The sequence below is a fragment of the Phascolarctos cinereus genome, unplaced genomic scaffold (genome assembly GCF_003287225.1).
Source record: "Phascolarctos cinereus isolate Bilbo 61053 unplaced genomic scaffold, phaCin_HiC Scaffold_9;HRSCAF=440, whole genome shotgun sequence".
NCBI classification, from domain to species: Eukaryota; Metazoa; Chordata; class Mammalia; order Diprotodontia; family Phascolarctidae; genus Phascolarctos; species Phascolarctos cinereus.
The window spans coordinates 190421579-190438694 of record NW_027556402.1 but is presented as its reverse complement, the minus strand read 5'-3'; the positions used below and the strand labels follow the sequence as shown (position 1 = coordinate 190438694).

Here is a 17116-nt window from a genome sequence, read left to right as displayed (position 1 = left end):
ACTAGGCAGGTTTGGTAGAAGGACAGGGTCATGGGGGAGCGACAGGTATCCAGGATGGGTTGGTAGGAGGCTAGGGAATAGATCACAACAGAGGGGAAGGGTATCAGGACTGGAGGTATTAGTGGAGAGAGTGAATTTGATAGGAGTGAAATGAGAAGACAAGTGTTTGGAGGGTCAGGTAGCCAGCTTGAAAAGTCTGAGGGCAGCATGAACGGTGTTCCAGCCATTGAAAGTTTTATCAATTGGCACCTACTAGCTCAGCGCAGTGCCACAGTGATTATTGTGTTTCCTTGTGTAGGGTTGGGGCTATCAGAGTGATACCCCCAATCTCCAGAGCTCTCTGCCACCTAACGTCATTCCTCCTACATAACCACAGCTACACTTCTATTTCCCTTAATTAGGCCCTTGTTTGACCCTTCATTTGTTAAGATATTTCACAGTCTGAGCTTCAAGCGAAGGGAACAAGTTTATATTAAGCAGCTTCGGGTGCCAGGCACTGTGCTGAGTGCTTTACAGATATTATCTTGTATGTGATGATTAGGGAGGGAAAAGGAGCTGGCATCAGCCCTTTCTTGGGAGAGCAAGTATACCTGAAAGCTTAACCAACCATTCCTGGGAGGGATGAATGTTCTCTCTTTCCCTTTCTGAAGTAGGAATCTTCTACCCATGGCTGCTTCCTTTCATCAAAGCAGGAATGGAGACATGCCAGTGGTTAAGGTCCCTGTAACCTTTTTAATTAACAGTCAAATACAAATAAGGCCTAGCTGTCTCCCCTCTGATCCACACTGACTGTATGGCCCCTGGGCAAACCACTTAACCTCTTAGTGCCCCAAGCAACTCTCTAAGACTAAGAATTATAGAGAAGGTACCAGCCTGCATTGGTAGAGTTTCCCTGCCTGTGAGCTCACTATATGAATGAGATCACAGGTCCATTCCCCATCCCTATAATGAGAGAGGAATTGCAGTCAATTTATATGAATTGGATTAGTTCCAAGGGAAGATGAGGTCCAAGATAAGGCACAGTTCACCAGTACCCAGATCGGGGAGGTGTTTGGCAAGGTACAATAAAGGAAGCTTCAAAATAGGGCTATTTATAAATAAACATACCTTTTATGTCCCTTTCCCCAAATTCTCTTCATGGAAAAAAAGCATTCATTTTATGATAAATCTAGTTGTCTTCCATTGCTGTCCTTCTTCAGCATCTCATTGTAATTTGGAAGTGATCTTGGATTCTTGCTGCTTGTAGAGTATGTATAAGAATGTGTTTTCCTCATGTGCATCCTAGGTTGAAAGTTGCAAACACTGCCCCAGTAAGGTTATTAACTGCTATAGCATCTATTCACATTTTCACACTTTAATTAAAGATAATATTCCTACCCTCTAGGAGCCTATTTTGAGGGGGAAGATCTCAGTATCTTCCAGAGAGGTGAGTCATTACCTGTCCACCAGGTGCTGCAGCCAAAGAAGTTCATCACTTGGTGGCCAAGTGAGTGCCTTCTACTGCATCCTCCTCTCTGACACTTCTCTCTGCTTATTCCCTGGGACAGGTGCCTGTGCTGAAGCCCATGGATCTGATGGTGGAGGTCAGCCCCCGGAGAATCTTTGCCAATGGTCATACTTATCACATCAACTCCATTTCCGTCAATAGCGATTGTGAGACTTACATGTCTGCAGATGACCTCCGAATTAACCTCTGGCACTTAGCAATCACGGATAGGAGCTTCAGTATCCTTTGTGATGATCACCTATACAAACACGAGTAAAGCGATTCAGGCTCAGAACCAGTGGGACACTGGTCCTGATGCTAAAAAAAAGCGTTTGATTTCACAGAGGGAGGTTTTGCCTTTAACATGCTTGAAGTCTAGCTGATTTCAATGGCCAATATTCCTTGTCCAATTCTTTAAGCAGTACTTCCCCTCTCCAAGCCCTTACATGAATCAGTCCTGGACAGAGCATTTTGCCAATCAGTCAATAAGCATTTATTGGCACCTACTCTTTGCCAGCCACTATGCTAAGCACTGGGGATGTAATAACAGATATGAAATAATCTTTGTCCTCAAAAAGTGTTCATTCTAAAGAGGGGAGACAACATATGCACACATATAAGAATATAGAATTTACATACAGTCTTAGAAGAGGCATTGGTAACCTGGAGCATGACGAGGGGTCTGGTGATCATGTCATAATGAGGATCAGTTACAACAATACAGTACCACATTTATGAAGTGCTTACTGCATATCTGCAGAGCACGCTGCTGACATTAAGGAGAGAAAAAGTCTAAATAAGACATGCTACCTGCCCTTGTATAACTTACCATTCAGTAAAAGGGATAAGGCACAAACTCAACGATAAAATGTAATGTTATGTGGTAAATGCCTTAGAGAAGTGCTATATGAAGGCTGTTAGGAAGAGCTTCCTGGAGGTGGCTTAGTCAGTCAGTTGGGTCAGAAAACATGGTTACAAATTCAGTTGTTCAGTTGTGTCCAACTTTTCATGACCCTGTTTGGGGTGGCAGAGATACTGCAGTGGTTTGCCATTTCCTTCTCCAGCTAATTTTCACTAGGAAAAGAAGGGGATGCAAGGCATTTCAGGTATAGGGAACAGCTTATAGAAGAGAACAGAGTAGAATTGAATAGAATAACATTTTAATGGGAAGGGACATTGATGATCACCTGGGTTCCACCCTCTCATTTTATAAGTGAGAAAAGCCACCGAAATTTTGTGACATGCCTAGGGCCAGACAGCTGTGTAGGTAGTAGCAGAGTTGTCATTAGAATTCAGGTCTCTGTGACAGTAATTAATACTTCCCTCCACCCACCCACCTTTTTCCTCCCCCCCAAAAATTATTCCAGTGGCGCTAAGAAGGGTATATTGAGCTAATTTTGCTAGGCTTGGGAGGGCAGAACTTCAGTGAGTGGGTAGGAGATATAAGAAAGTAGATTTCTGTTCAGTGTAAGGAAAATTTCTTAATTATTTGAAGTATCCAAAAGGATAATGGTTTCCTTCAAGAAGTAATGAGCTGTAGTAGTTAGGTGGCGCGGTGGACAGAGCACCGGCCCTGGAGTCAGGAGGACCTGAGTTCCAATCCTGCCTCAGACACATAACACTCACTAGCTGTGTGACTCTGGGCAAGTCACTTAACCTCAATTGCCTCACATGAAAAAAAAAAGTAATGAGCTTACCCTGGGAGTCTGCAAGGAGATGCTTTATGTACTGTTGCTGATGACCATTGTATATCAGATTATTACTTAGATATGGGTTGAACTAGAGCAGGGCTCCTTAAACTTTTTTGGTGTCCTAGACCTCTTAGGCATAAGGACCATTTGTGAGAATCATGTTTTTAAATGCAGAAAATAAAATTCATAGGGTCACAAAGGAAATTTATTATATGGAAGTACTGTTACCACAATATTTAAAAACAAAACAAAACAGTTTCATGGACCCCAGGTTAAGAACCCCTGGACTTAATGATCTCTGAGGTCCTTTCTAGACCTAAAATAGTGACCTATCGTATCTTCTATTTTCCCACATAAAACTCTACAAATATTCGAAGTCACTGATTATGCTTCAGTAAGTCCTCTTTTCTGTAGGCTAAACAGGGCGACTTTTTCAGCTCTACCTTTTATGACATGATTTTGAGCCCTCTCATCATCCTGTTTTTTCTCCTCTGAACATCCTCCAGTTTGTCAAGCATTCATCCTCAAACACAAATTTGCCTTAGAATGCAAAGCAGATTTATTTTTCCAAACGCTCTGTATGTTTTTCAAGTAATGAAAACCACCACCTTCCCAGAATTGGAGGGTTTAATTCTGTGCAGTTCAGTAAAGGGTATGGCTTGCTCAAGGCTTCAAGAATACTCCTGAGAATTTAGGTGACTTCGACTGAATTTCTCTTGACATTAAAAGGTAAAAGATAGATCAAACTACATCTAATTCTCCCTAGGCGAAATCTCTGGGGTGGTAAGGCTCTGAAGGGAAAATGGGTTTAAGTACCTTCATAGGCTTCATTAAGAAAACAGTTTGCTATCTGGAAAAGCAGGAGAATATATTCTTCTTGCCCTTTTCTGACAAGATCCTGTCACTGGGTAAAGGGAAATGCTAATTGCTCTGTTTGGTTACTAGGTTGTTAACGCTGCACAAATGGAGGGTTTTGGGTTTTTTTTTTTAGTATCAAGATTCTTCTCACTAACCCCTCCAACTACCAAGAGGCATTTTGTCCTCAATGCTGGGTTTATTTCTTGAAAGTAAGACCGTACAGTATAGAATGTCCTACCTGGAAGGCATCTGGAGACATAGAATATGATTGAAAAAGAATAATTCACATTTATGTAGCTCTTAAAAGTTTACAAAACATTTTCCAAATGGTAGAGCTGGAAAAAACCTTAGAACATAGAATGTTAGAACCAAAAGGGAAGTTAAAACGTAGAGTATTGGAGTCAGAAGGGACCTTCAAAGCTAGAACATAAAATATAGAATACCCAGTTCTGGGTGCAGGTTTTAGTAAGGTCGACTAGAATTCATCTAAATAAAGAGGCAGGGAACTGTACCATCTGAAGATCATTTGGAGGAATTGGAAGGTTTGTTTTTTGGTTTTTGGTTTTTGCCTAGGGGACTTAATAACACCATGTTCAGATGTTTGAAGGGCTGTCATATGAGAGAAGGATTAGACCCAGAAGTAAAAACTAAGAGCATTAGGTGGTACGTACATACAGGGGGCAGATTTAGGCTCAATGTGACGGAAAACTAACCGACAATAAAAGCTGTCCATAATTTCTAGGGGCAGCTTAGAATGTTTAATCACTAAAAGTTTCCCTTCAAGGTTGGATGGCCACTTGGGAATGTTGTCTAAGAAGAATCTTATTCAGTGTTAGGTTAAACTGGATGATCTCTGAGATTCCAAAAGGAGCTGAGAATGTAAAAATGTTAGGATTAGAAGGGAATTTAGGGATCGTTGACTCCAACTTCCCCTGACCCCGATTTTACAGCTAGGGAGACTGAGGCTCAGAGAGATAAAGTTATTTGCCCAAGCAACAATTGTATAAAGTGGTGAAGCCCGAATTTAATCTAGGTCATATGATTCTAGATCTAGTGTTTTAATATACATTGGTTTTTTCTTGAGAAGAGGGACTTCCCTCCTCATATGTTTCTCTGTATTCCACAAACCATATACAGACCTCAGTATACCCCGAGAGAGTTCAACTATACTGGAACCAGAGGACTGTCACAGACCTCACCATTTCCTGCAATCACCCAGACAGAGCAATGATACGTTAAGAACAGCATTTTTAAGTTGAAGTGGTCATACCACATACCCCTAATCTCCAAACTATATGGAATGAAAAGCTTTCAAAATGAAGAGACCAAGCAGAAGAGATGAAAATCTTATGGGAACAGGGTGAGATATATACCAATCCCATTGTCCTGTATGCCACTGGCAGTGTGCCAAGGATGCTTCCATTGAGCTGACACAGGATGGGCTTACTGCCTAATTCTTTTGTTCAGCTATATCTGCTGCCTCTGGACTGTTTCTCTATGAACTACATTTAAAAAGATGATGAAATGAGACAATAATAATAATAACCAGCATTTATATAGCACTTTAAAGTTTTTAAAAAGAGCTTAACGTATGTTATCTAATCTCATAGCAGCTCTGTGGGGTAGTTGCTAATATTATCCCCATTTGCCAATGAGGAAACTGAGGTTAAGTGACTTGCCCAAGGTCATATAACTAGTAAGTGCCAGAGGCTGTTTCAAACCCAAGGCCAACTGTTCTTCTACATTCCTGAGAGCCTTTTGTTGTTTTTGCCTTTCAGTTCAATTGTATGACTATAAATATGTAGAAAATCATTGGTAAAAAGCCTGCTGATTTCTTTCTCATTTTTATCAAGGTACAAGTTCACAAAAATTTGATACAGATGAGAAAATAGGTATATGGATCAGATGTTCTCTCAGTTGTGTTTTGTTACTAATGATGTTGCCCATGTCTTAAAAAAATGTTGGGGGGTATCTTACAAAATGATTCATCCATGCTTTTTACATTCTGTCACCTCCAGCACTGATTTCTTCATTGTGTAATTGGTCGTGTACAGCTGCTCTTCCCAAGGATATCATCTTTGTACTTGCTTAGATGTAGCACACCAGGAACTAAAGTATTAGGACCAAGTATCATAGTTCCACAGGCATTGATGAAAATAAATCATTATAGAAATGTTGAAAGATCTATTCCATTTTATTCTCTTTCTCTTCCTGGAAATTTTAGTGTGAAAGTTCTTAGAATACCGAGGGTCATTTTGATCTCATATCAACATTTTGATAGTCTCATATTCATTTGGGTGACTTTTGTTTTGGGAGGCAGTGATGTTTGCAGTCTTCCACCATCCTTCTCTGTAGTGTTTCCCAAATGTATTTGCATTGTAAACTTGCACGGTCCTTAGCTTCTATGCCTCTCCTCTTGCCAAAGAGATTGTATTTGCTGGATGAGGCAGTTCATGGTCTCTTTTGCTCGTGACTTTACATCAGCTGAACTTCCAGGGTGTGCACACACATGTATTTGTGGGACTTATGAGGAGGATAAAAGTTTCTGGGCACTTTTGATTCTTGGACCTGAGCTGTATTTTTCAACATAATTTTCTCCATTCTGTCCTTGCAGCTTTCTCTTTGATGTCATTGAGTGTCAAAACATATAGCGATTTGGTCTGGAGGATCTTTTCCAGTTCTTCACAGCATTTCTCTACGTCATCTTCTGTAATAGATACTAATGCATAAACTGCAGTTGTTTTCATGGAAATCTACTTGTTTATGTTACTTGTGAATGTTGTGAAAGAAAATGATCCAGAGTCTCATAAAAGTAATGGTTCTCACCACTGTTGGTACATGATTAATTCAACATCACTAACTCCTTTATTAGGGCAGTTAGGTGGCTCAGTGTGGATAGAGCACCAGCCCTGGAATCAAGACTCATCTTCCTGAGTTCAGATCTGGCCTCAGACACTTCCTAGCTATGTGTCCCTGGGAAAGTCACTTAACCTTGTTTGTCTCAGTTTCTTCATTTGTAAAATGAGCTGGAGAAGAACATGGCAAACCACTTCAACATTTGCCAAGAAAATCCCCAGATGGTGTTACAAAGAGTTGGACATGATTGAACAACAAAAACTGCTTTTTTCAATTTGTCTTGGAATCCATGAGCCATCTTAGGTCCAGATTCTTTTGGTCTTATGACTTTCTCGTGAGAATGTCACTATCAGTGTAGTTCAATTAGAGCATAGATTTATTGATAGTTGGACAAAGATCACACATGTAGAATAGCAACAGTTAATTTTATAAACAGTCTCTTTTTCTATCACTCTACCACAGTCAGTCAAGAAGTGGATGGGAGCTGAACGTAACTGATCTCTGTGCTTAGAGCTAGGTTGATACTTTGCATCAGACTCAGCCTTTCTCCTGACCATTTTGAAGCTTTTTTTTGTTTTGGCATTGGAGAACCTTCCAGAGGGTATACATTTAGAGCTGAAGATACCATAGAGGCCATGGAGTCCAAGACCTCATTTTACAGGTGAAGAAACTGAGGCACAGAGATTGAGTGACTTACCTAGAATCATATAGCTAATAAGGATCTAAAGTGGGATTTGAGCCTAGGTCTTTCTGACTCCAAGTCCAGCACCCAAGCCATAACTCCACATTCCCTTATAGATGAGTCACTACTGGTACAGCCTTTGAGAAGTCAGGGTCAACACCATCATGATACATCAGAAGACTTGGAGAAATAGCATGGAATAGTGAAAAGGTGCTGGATTTGAACCGGAGAGCTGGAATTCATATCCCAATTCTACCCATTAATAGCTGAGGGACTTTAGATAAGTCACTTAACCTTTCTGGGCCTCAGTTTCCTCACATGTAAAATGAGAAATTTGGACAGAGGTGGCCTCTATGTTCCCTTCCAGCTTGAAATCTATGATCCTATTATTTTGTGGAAGATTAGTATCTACCCTTTTTGTAGACCTCAGCCTTGCTTTCTGCTTTCCAGTTTTCACAGCACAACCATTTAGCTGGGGACAGTGACAAGAATAGCAGGAAAAGCTCCTGGGAGATTATCATCGGCCTCAGTAATTGAGCTGACTCAGCAAAGCTGTGGAGTGATGGGAAATGTCCGACCTTGTTAGGCTGTTGGCATACAGCGTTACAGCGTAGGCACTTTTTTTTATTAGAAAATTTAGGAAGAATGTGCTTGGTAAAAAAATATACATATATATATCTGGCTAAGAATAAATCATATTTCCAGGGCACTTTAAGACTTTCACAAGACTTTCCTCCCAACAATCCCATTTTGCAAACGAGGCAGTGGAAGTTGAGAGAGATAAAATGACTTGCCCAAAGCCACCCAGCTAAGAGGTGTCAGAGGCAAGACTTAACCCAGATCTCCTGTATCCAAAAACAAAGCTCCTTTTAATACACCATATTTTGTCCGTGCCTTAATAAATGAACTATTAGTTAATAGCAAATTAACTAAACAGTTTATTCATTGTGTTGGTCTTCTAGATTCCCCTACCCTTCTTTCTCAGATCTTTTTTTAGTGGATATTTACTTGGGTAGGAGAAGCATCAGGCTGTGATGGAAAAAGCACCAAGCCAAGGGCACTAGATCTCAAGAGACCAGAATCGGAGTCCTGGAACTACCGCTGATCACCTGATAATGGCACTTACCATGTGCTAAGCACTTTACAATTATTATCTTATTTGAGCCTTACGACAGTCCTAAAAGGTAGATACTATTATTAGCCCTATTTTATAGTGAAGAAAACTGAGGCAAACAGAGGTTAAGTGACTTGCCCAGGGTCACACAGCTAACAAGTATCTAAGGCTGGATTTAAACTCAGGTCTTCTTGACTCCAGGCCTGGCACTCTATCCACAGTACCACCTAACTGCCCACGTAAAAGGTTTTTTAAAAAAATCTATAAAACTACTGGGTTGAATTAGGAATGGTTCCTCTTAGCTTTAATAATCAGCAAAGCTATGAAACCACCATTATTTCCAAACTTTTGTGAACCAAAAATCTGACACCTCCCCCCACCCCCTCACCCTCTCTGTCCCCTCCTCTCTCCAAGAAAGCAAATCCCCTATTTGGATTAGATTAGGATCTGCATTAGTAGGGATTAGTAGATTGATGCTTTGTACTGGCTGGAAATCAAAAAGCCAAATTCTAGAGCTCTCTAGGTCAGTAAGAGGCCGAATACTACAGTAGCAGTCAGAAGATTTACCAGTGTATCTGGATAAATAACAGTCACAAGATCATTCTAGCTCTGCAGGATATAATAATCATCAGCTTTAGGCAGAAGAGATACTTGTACTGAAAGGCAAAATGTTGTACAATTCTTGGTCATAGAATTAGATAGAGACGATCTCGGTATCACAGAATTTCCTACTTAGAAGGACCCTCAGTTCCGCTCTAACCCTCACCCCGACTCCCAAAGAGCCCTCTATCAATACAGTGGTCATCCAGCTTTTGCTAGAAGATCTCCATGAGATGGAACCCACCATCTTCTGAAGCAACCCATTCTATTCTTGGACAGCATCCATTGTCAGGTCAAAATCTGGCTCTTTGCAACTTTTGCTTCTAGTTCAGAGCTCTGGGGCGAAGCAGAACAAATCCTTCCTTCAATACCTGATCTAAGCTCTATGACCTTCTTAGGCTTTTTCTTTGCCTCAGTTGCTTCAACCAATGAACTTAAGGATGAACTCCATCCTCATTGCTCTCCTGTGGACTCTCCCCAGAAATTTATCTAAAACTCTCCCCAGAAATTTATTCCCACGACTGCCAGCAGTAGCCACATTCTCAGTTGCAGCTCTTAAAAGGGCTGCTCCCCACGTTCTCCAGCAGAAGGAGTCTTGTAAATGCAAGGATTTTTGCCAATTAATAATACCATGTCTTGATAAGTTAAACCCAATATATCACATGGATTTCTCTTTTGACAGCAGGACAGTGTATTTATGATACACAAAGAAAATAACCCATTGATAAAATGAGGGTAATAATATTTACACTATTAGCCTTCCAGGTTTGTTGTAAAAAAAAATGTTTTGTAAACCTTTGTTGTAAAATTACTACTGTTATTACCACCTTAGAGACATTTTAGCTCAAAAACAAATTCACTGATCTACCGAGGATCTGCAGGTAAATGTTCAGCCAAAAATGAGTTTTAAAAGTATGTGGTTGTTCGGCCTCCCATAGTTGCAAAAATTACATGGTTTAACTTTTACTCTCATAAAGATGTTGCGGCACTACCTAAAGCCAGTCAACTAACATTTATTAAGCACCTACTATGTGCCAGGCTGTTAGAGTTCCCTTCTTCTAGACCACAGACTCAGTGCTAGCATTATGGGTGATGCAAAGAAAAGCTGTGTGGTTCCTGTCCTCAAAGAGGTTATTTTCCAGAGAGAATGATTAGAACGTAAATTCCAGGGTAGGAACTTTCATTTTGGTTTTCTGTATCTCTAGCATCTAACAGAGCGCCTAGTTTATGTTAGGAGATGTATAAATGCTTGTCACATTGGATTAATATAACACATATTTGCCTCATAACGAGAACTGGGTAGCTTACTTGTCATTTTCTAAGCTTAGAGACGGTCTCTATTATATAAAAATGATTTATTCTTTGAAAATTTGGCCAAATTCCATTACATATTATTTAGTCCTTGTACTTCATTCGATTTAGCTGTGCTAAATCAAATTCCTTGGCTTGAGAAGGATATTTGAATGAACATCTAGGGGGCTCCATCTGGAAATAATATCTAGGAGAATTAGGAGTCCAGCAGATAAGAGAAGAAAGGTAAGGGACTAACCGGGGTAGCTGTAATTGCTTCTTAAATGAGATAACGTAGGTAAAGTGCTTTGCAAACCGTAAAGCGCTTTGTAAATGCTAGTTATCATAATTACTATTATTATTGTTACATGTTTAGAAAGCTATGCTTAACCAAGAGATCTATCCATCCCTTTAACTCCACCCTGTTACTTGTTATTTTATACCTGTTTCTTTCCCTATAGTGCTTTATAGTTACTCTTTTGTATCCTTAACACTCAGCATAGTCGTAGTAGGTGCCTAATAAATGCTTATTAATTTGTCTTGTTGACTCCACCCTTGAAAATACTTTAGATGAGTGACTTGGTTTTTTGTTGTTGTTGTTTGTCCTTTGTTTTTGAGGAGTATCATGATGTTAGGAATGTGATGCCATGACTTACAAGTGAATTGGATTTAAGTGGGGCAGGGTTGTACAGTCACCAGCCTCACTTTTTCTTCTGGAGCCATCTGGGTCCAATGGCCAGATATAGAGCAGAATGACTGTAGATGAGTGTCTTAAACTGTCCTGGAGAAGGAAAAAGCTTGGAATCTTCAGTAGGTGAGATTGAGGAATTTCTAGAATAGAGAGGAACATGGTGACAGATAAGATCCAGAAGAGGGCACCAGTGAGCCAAATGAAATTGGCTTTCTGGTCCAAGAGGAGTAACTAGTTTTAGATAGAAGGAAGTGACAACTTACTTAGTAGCAGGATCCCTGGATCCCTGGTGTATGTATAGCACCATGATTTACAAATGAATGCCTGTTTCATTAAAAAAAAATCTCTTTACCCACTGCCACTAGGGATTCTTCTTCTGTTAAAAAAAATCTGGCATGGTACATATAGAAATGCTAGATTTGGAGTCAGGGGATTTGTATTACTATCTTGCCTCTGTCCCTTCCTGTGTGTGTGAACTCAGACAAATGAGGACTCTCTGAACCCAAGTTTCTTCATCTATAAGATGAAGGGGTCAGAGTAAATGACACCTGAGACCAAAATTTATAATCCTACATATAATAAAAATTCAGTAATCATTTATTAAACACATAACATGTGTAGGAATTGAGTGAGATATGAAGTTGAGATAAGACAAGGCCCCTTCCTGCCCTCAAGAAGTTTACTGTGTAAATCTAGGGATAAGATCTGAAAAAACAGCAACTTTTAAGACATTAATAATAGTTTTATTAGACAGTTGGAAAAAAAGTGCTGTCTGAGGAAGGTGATCAAAAGGCATTTTAGGCCAATGAAACAGTGTGAGCAAATACAAAGAGGCAAGTGTGTATATATGGTTTTGTGAACAATACAACCTGGCTGGAGTGTAGGGTGCATCAAGGGAGTGGTATATCAGATCATTCTGTAGAGCTTCAATATCAGACTAAGGAATCTGGACTTTGGGGAGCTGTTGATTTTCAGAAGTATACCTTAGGAATATTTTTCAAGTGGTTCTGTGAAAGATGATTTTGGAAGGGGAGGAGACATGAGGTAAAGAGAACAGTTAGGATGTAGTTGTACTGGTGTAAAAGATGCTAAAGGCCTGAACTAAGATGGTAGAGTTGGAATGGAAATGGGGAAGACAGATTGTAGAGTCACTGAAAAAGTCAGTGATTGATTCATTAGGGAAGGGATGAGAGAAAGGTAGAAATCTAAAATTACTCAGAGTTTTCCTTTCTCAGTGATTCAGGGGGACAGTGGTTTCATTACAAGAAATAAAAGCAGAATCATAACCTCACAGTCCTGTAAGGGACCTTTAAGGTCTAGACCAGATGTTCTTAACTTAGGGCCCATAGACTCATAAAAGGCCCATGGGTAGATTTCAGGGGATTCACAAACATAGGGAAATAATTTCTTCTTTATTTTCACTAACCTCTAGCTGAAATTTAACATTTCATTAAATTATTAATTAAAACATAATCCTGAGAAGGGGTCTATAGTTTTCATCAGATTGCCAAAGGGGTCTAGGACACAAAAAAGGTTAAAGGACCCCTGATGTAGACCAATACCTTCCTGAAGCCTGAACTTTCTTCTACATCATCCTTGAAAGACTGTCAGCCAGTCCCTTCTGACACACTTCCTATAACAGAAACCTCACTACCTAACAAGAGGGCCTGTCCCATTTCCAAACAAATGTAAATGTTTAGTAGCTCTTAATTTTATAAAAAATAATCTGATTTCCTTTTGTGTCTCTCCATTGCTCTTAATATTATCCTCTGGGGCCAAGCATAATAAGTTTAATCCCTCTTCCATGTGACAGTCCTTCCAAGTGCAGGTAGCAAAACCTGCTGTCCCCCCAACTCCCACTACCCCCACACTACACCACTGATCTTTTCTTCTGTTTAAAGATCTGGGCTTTTCAATCTACCTTCAAAGAACACAGTTTCAATCTCTACTCATTTTTGTTTCTCTTATTCTCTGCACCATCATATCTTTTTCAAAAAATTCAGATTTTTAAGCACCGGCATCTCGAGACTATTTTATACCTGAACCTTACAAGTTCAAGGCATCTTAAAGGTCATATATTTCAAAAAAGTCCATGCTGCCCTGAATTTTAGTTTATCTGGAATTTAAAGATTATTCAGTGTGTTTTTTTCTTCCTTTAAAATATCTTTCAATTCAACAAGTACTTATTAAGCTTCTGTTACAGTAATATTCCAAGGACCCATCATGCCTGGAGGTGCCCTTGGGTTCTGGAAGGCTATAGCATTCAGTTTTAAACTCTAGCAAGTCTTATTAAGCTATATAGACTTTCAGTCTAGTGACAGACTGGGTACCTCTCATCCAAGGATCAGCTTATCACCAAAAGATGGCCACCAAATAATTATAATATTTTTGGACATGGTGACACATGAGTAGTGATGGTGATGGTGGTGGTGGTGGTGGTAGTAGGAGTAGTAATGATAGTGGTAGTAATAGTAGTAGTAGTAGTAGTGGTAGTAGTAGTACTAGTACTAGTAGTAGTAGTGGTGGTGGTAGTAGTCGTAGTAGTAGCAGTATCAGTAGTAGTAGTAGTAGCAGCAGCAGCAGCACTAACAGTTATATAGCACTTGCTGTGTGCCAGACACTGTGCAAAGTGCTTTACAAATCTTATCTCATCTGGTCCTCACAACAGCTCTGGGAAGTAGACGCTATTATCATCTCCATTTTACAGATGAAGAAACTGAGGCCAAAAAAAGCTAAATGACTTGCCAGCATCATACAACTAGTAATAATAATAGCTAATAGTAATAGATAATATTTATATAGCACTTACTATGTGTCAGGTACCATGCTAAGCACTTTACAATTATAATTTCATTTGATCTTCACAACAAACCTGTGAGGTAGATGTTATAATTATCTCCATTTTATAGATTGAGGAAACCGAGGCAAACAGTTAAATTACTTGCCCAGGATCCTACAGCTATTAAGTGTCTGAGGCTGGTTTTGAAATTCACGTCTTCCTAACTCCTGGCCTGGTGGCCTAATGAAGGCTATCTACTTGAGCCTGGCCCTTCATACTTTTTGGTCATGTCAGTAAATTTTTAAAAATATGCCTTGAAGAAGGGGGAGGATGTGGATTTTACTGATGGCACTTACTTAGCTTTTTGGAGGCCTGAGTCAGGGTTAGGATTAACTGCCCTAAGAGGCTAACACTTGACTCAGAAGAGAGAAGGTTGGGAATTGGAAGAGCAACAAGGAGAGGTAGGGGAAGCTGGAGGAATATTAGATTCTAAGAGGTGATAAATAGGTGTGACTGAATTCAAAATAAGCTCTCAGCAAAGGTGGAACGTGACACATCTTCCCACCCTCCAGCTGGTTAATCACACATACCTTGGGAACGTGGCTATCCTCCTTGTAATCCTATCAAGGCCTTCCAGGCCTTCCCTCACTTTATAGATAACAAAACTACAGCTCAAAGAAGTTAGGACTTGTGGCAGTAGTGGGGGTGACTTGATGAAAAGACAGAGCCTTAAAATACTGAATCAAAAATTTCTCATGATGAAAGTTGAAGCATAGACCAAAAGTATAAAGCTGAAAGATAGCCAAAGCGGAAGTATAGATAAACTCCTTTCTGATTGGCAAAGCTTGACGTACCAAGAGAGGAGGCAGCATGATATGGCAGAAATCCAGCAGGCATTCAGTAATTGAATTCCTCATACAGAACTCTACACTCAGTGTAGAAGGAAATTTTAAAAAATATAGATAGTTCTTGCTCTCAAGAAGCTTACAATCTTTTGGTGAGAGTTGGTCAGGGGAAGGGTGATGAAAGAATAAATACATACTACTCATTTAAATGGGAAAATGGTAAGTAGAGAAGAAAGGTATTAGCAAAGTCCTGTAAGCCCTCAGATTGGGAGAATCGGGGAAGCATTTGCAGGAAAGAATTGATAGAATTTCTGTAAGAGCGGCTGGGAGTCAGGGGAGGGCATTTGAGTTTTAAGAAATGGTGTGATTAGGCAGAAAGAAAGGAAGCTTGTAAAGTGTATTTGGGGAAGTTTACAGTTTGGCCAGAGCATAGGGTAAGTGGAAGAGAAGTGAGAGAAAATCCTAGAAAGTTGAACTGGGGGGATTAGAGCATCTTCGATTTAAAGCTGAAAGGGACCTTAGAGCCCATCAAGTTCAACCCCCTCATTTCACCAGTGAGGAGACTGAAGCCCAGAGAGTTTAAGTGACTTGGCTGGGGTCACACAGCTGGTGTCTGGGGCAGGATTTGAATTCAGGTTTTCCTGACTCCAAGTCCAGCATTCTATTCACTGTGCCACCTAGAAGTTTTGATTTTGTTTTTAGTAAACTCTAGGGAGTGAATGAAGATATTTTAGTATAGTAGGGAAATAATCCAAGTTAACTTTAGGTAGATTAATTTGGCAGGGTGCTGTTAAAAGGATTGCTTGTGGGGGGGACAAAGCCCATCTCTTAATAAGATTGTATCTCAACTTTCCCCAAAGAGCCAGTGCCCTAAAACTCTAGGAATCTAGTCTTTAGACATGGGATTTTTAAATGCTTCTTTGTTCCAAATAAATCTTATGCACATACATACTTCTTAAAAATCAAGGGAATTACACATGCTCAGCATACACCCCCTGAATGGCTAGAATGCAAAGAGGGTATTACTCATGAAAATTTATTGTTTAAGTAGATAGACATCCAACAGTGTGAAGGATGGATTAAAGAGAGGACAAAATGAAGCCAGGAAGACATCTTAGGAGGCGATTTTAGTTGCACAGGGGAGAAAACAAAGGCAGTCTGAGCTAGGAAGAGAAGAGGGATGCAGGAGAGATTGTGGATTGTAGAGGTATAACTGACAAGACCTAACAATTGATTGGACGTGAGGCTGAGGGAAAGGGAAGAGTACTCAAATTTTGCTTTGGGTGCCTGGGAGGAGGATAGTGGTGATGTCAGGCGAGGTGAGCTTAGAAAGGAGGAAGATGAGTTCAGTTTTCAGAATGTTGGATTTGAAGATAAACTAGGAAATAGTGGAACCAGGTTTCTGACTTTGTGTCTCTGATTTCTCACAACTAGCATGCTTTGAGTTGTGTCACTCTATCTGACATGACTCTTAGAGCTAGAGAAAGGACCTGAGAAGTCATCTAGTCAGCTTCTGTATTTACAAAAAAAGAAACTGAGGCCTAGAGAGAGAAAGTCACCTTGGGTTTAGTAATTTAACTTCTCAGGTAACTTTCTAAGATTGTATGTAAGCTATAGCATCCTATGCTGGTAGAGGGTGTTTTCTCATCCAGAGTTCCCAGTACCAAAGGGATTTAAGGTCCAGTCCTTATCCCTAAAATAAGCAACAAATTTTATTCTAGCAAGTGAAGCAGGCGTTGGTTACAACTTCCTCTTTTTTCCCCCCTAACCTGCAGAGGGAGAAGAGGATGGAAGATAAAAACCAGTGTCTCTGATGTCTTTTAGCAGTCGCATAAACTAGCTTGTTCTATTGATGTTCTACTGATGACTAGCTTTGTTCGTCACCTGGGTGGGGGGCAAAAGAAAACTAATCCATGCCCCCTAGTAAGCCTCTGCAGAGAACTTTTCCTTCAGTACTTAAAGGCCTAATGATTTGGGCTGGTTACACCAGAGGGGCAGTGCATCTTTGGCTATTGGTGACCTTTCATTCATTCATTTGCTCAACAAGAATTTCTTAAACATTTGCTATGTGTCTATTCCTGTGCCAGGCTCTAGAGACACAGGCATGCCTCAGAGATACTTGCAGGTTTGGTTCCAGACCACCTCAATAAGGTGAGTATCAAGTGAGTCACACGAATTTTTTGGTGTCCCAGTGCATATAAAAGTTATGTTTATACTATCCTTT

The 17116-nt window shown here is 40.1% G+C and overlaps 1 protein-coding gene across 1 annotated transcript in view; it reads left to right on the top strand.

The window, feature by feature from the left end:
- Window positions 1-17116, top strand: part of PPP2R2C (protein phosphatase 2 regulatory subunit Bgamma) — a 395414-nt gene that overhangs the window by 305642 nt on the left and 72656 nt on the right. The window contains 1 exon segment of the mRNA XM_020992092.2: window positions 1548-1725. Within this exon segment, the coding sequence (XP_020847751.1) occupies window positions 1548-1725 (178 nt within the window).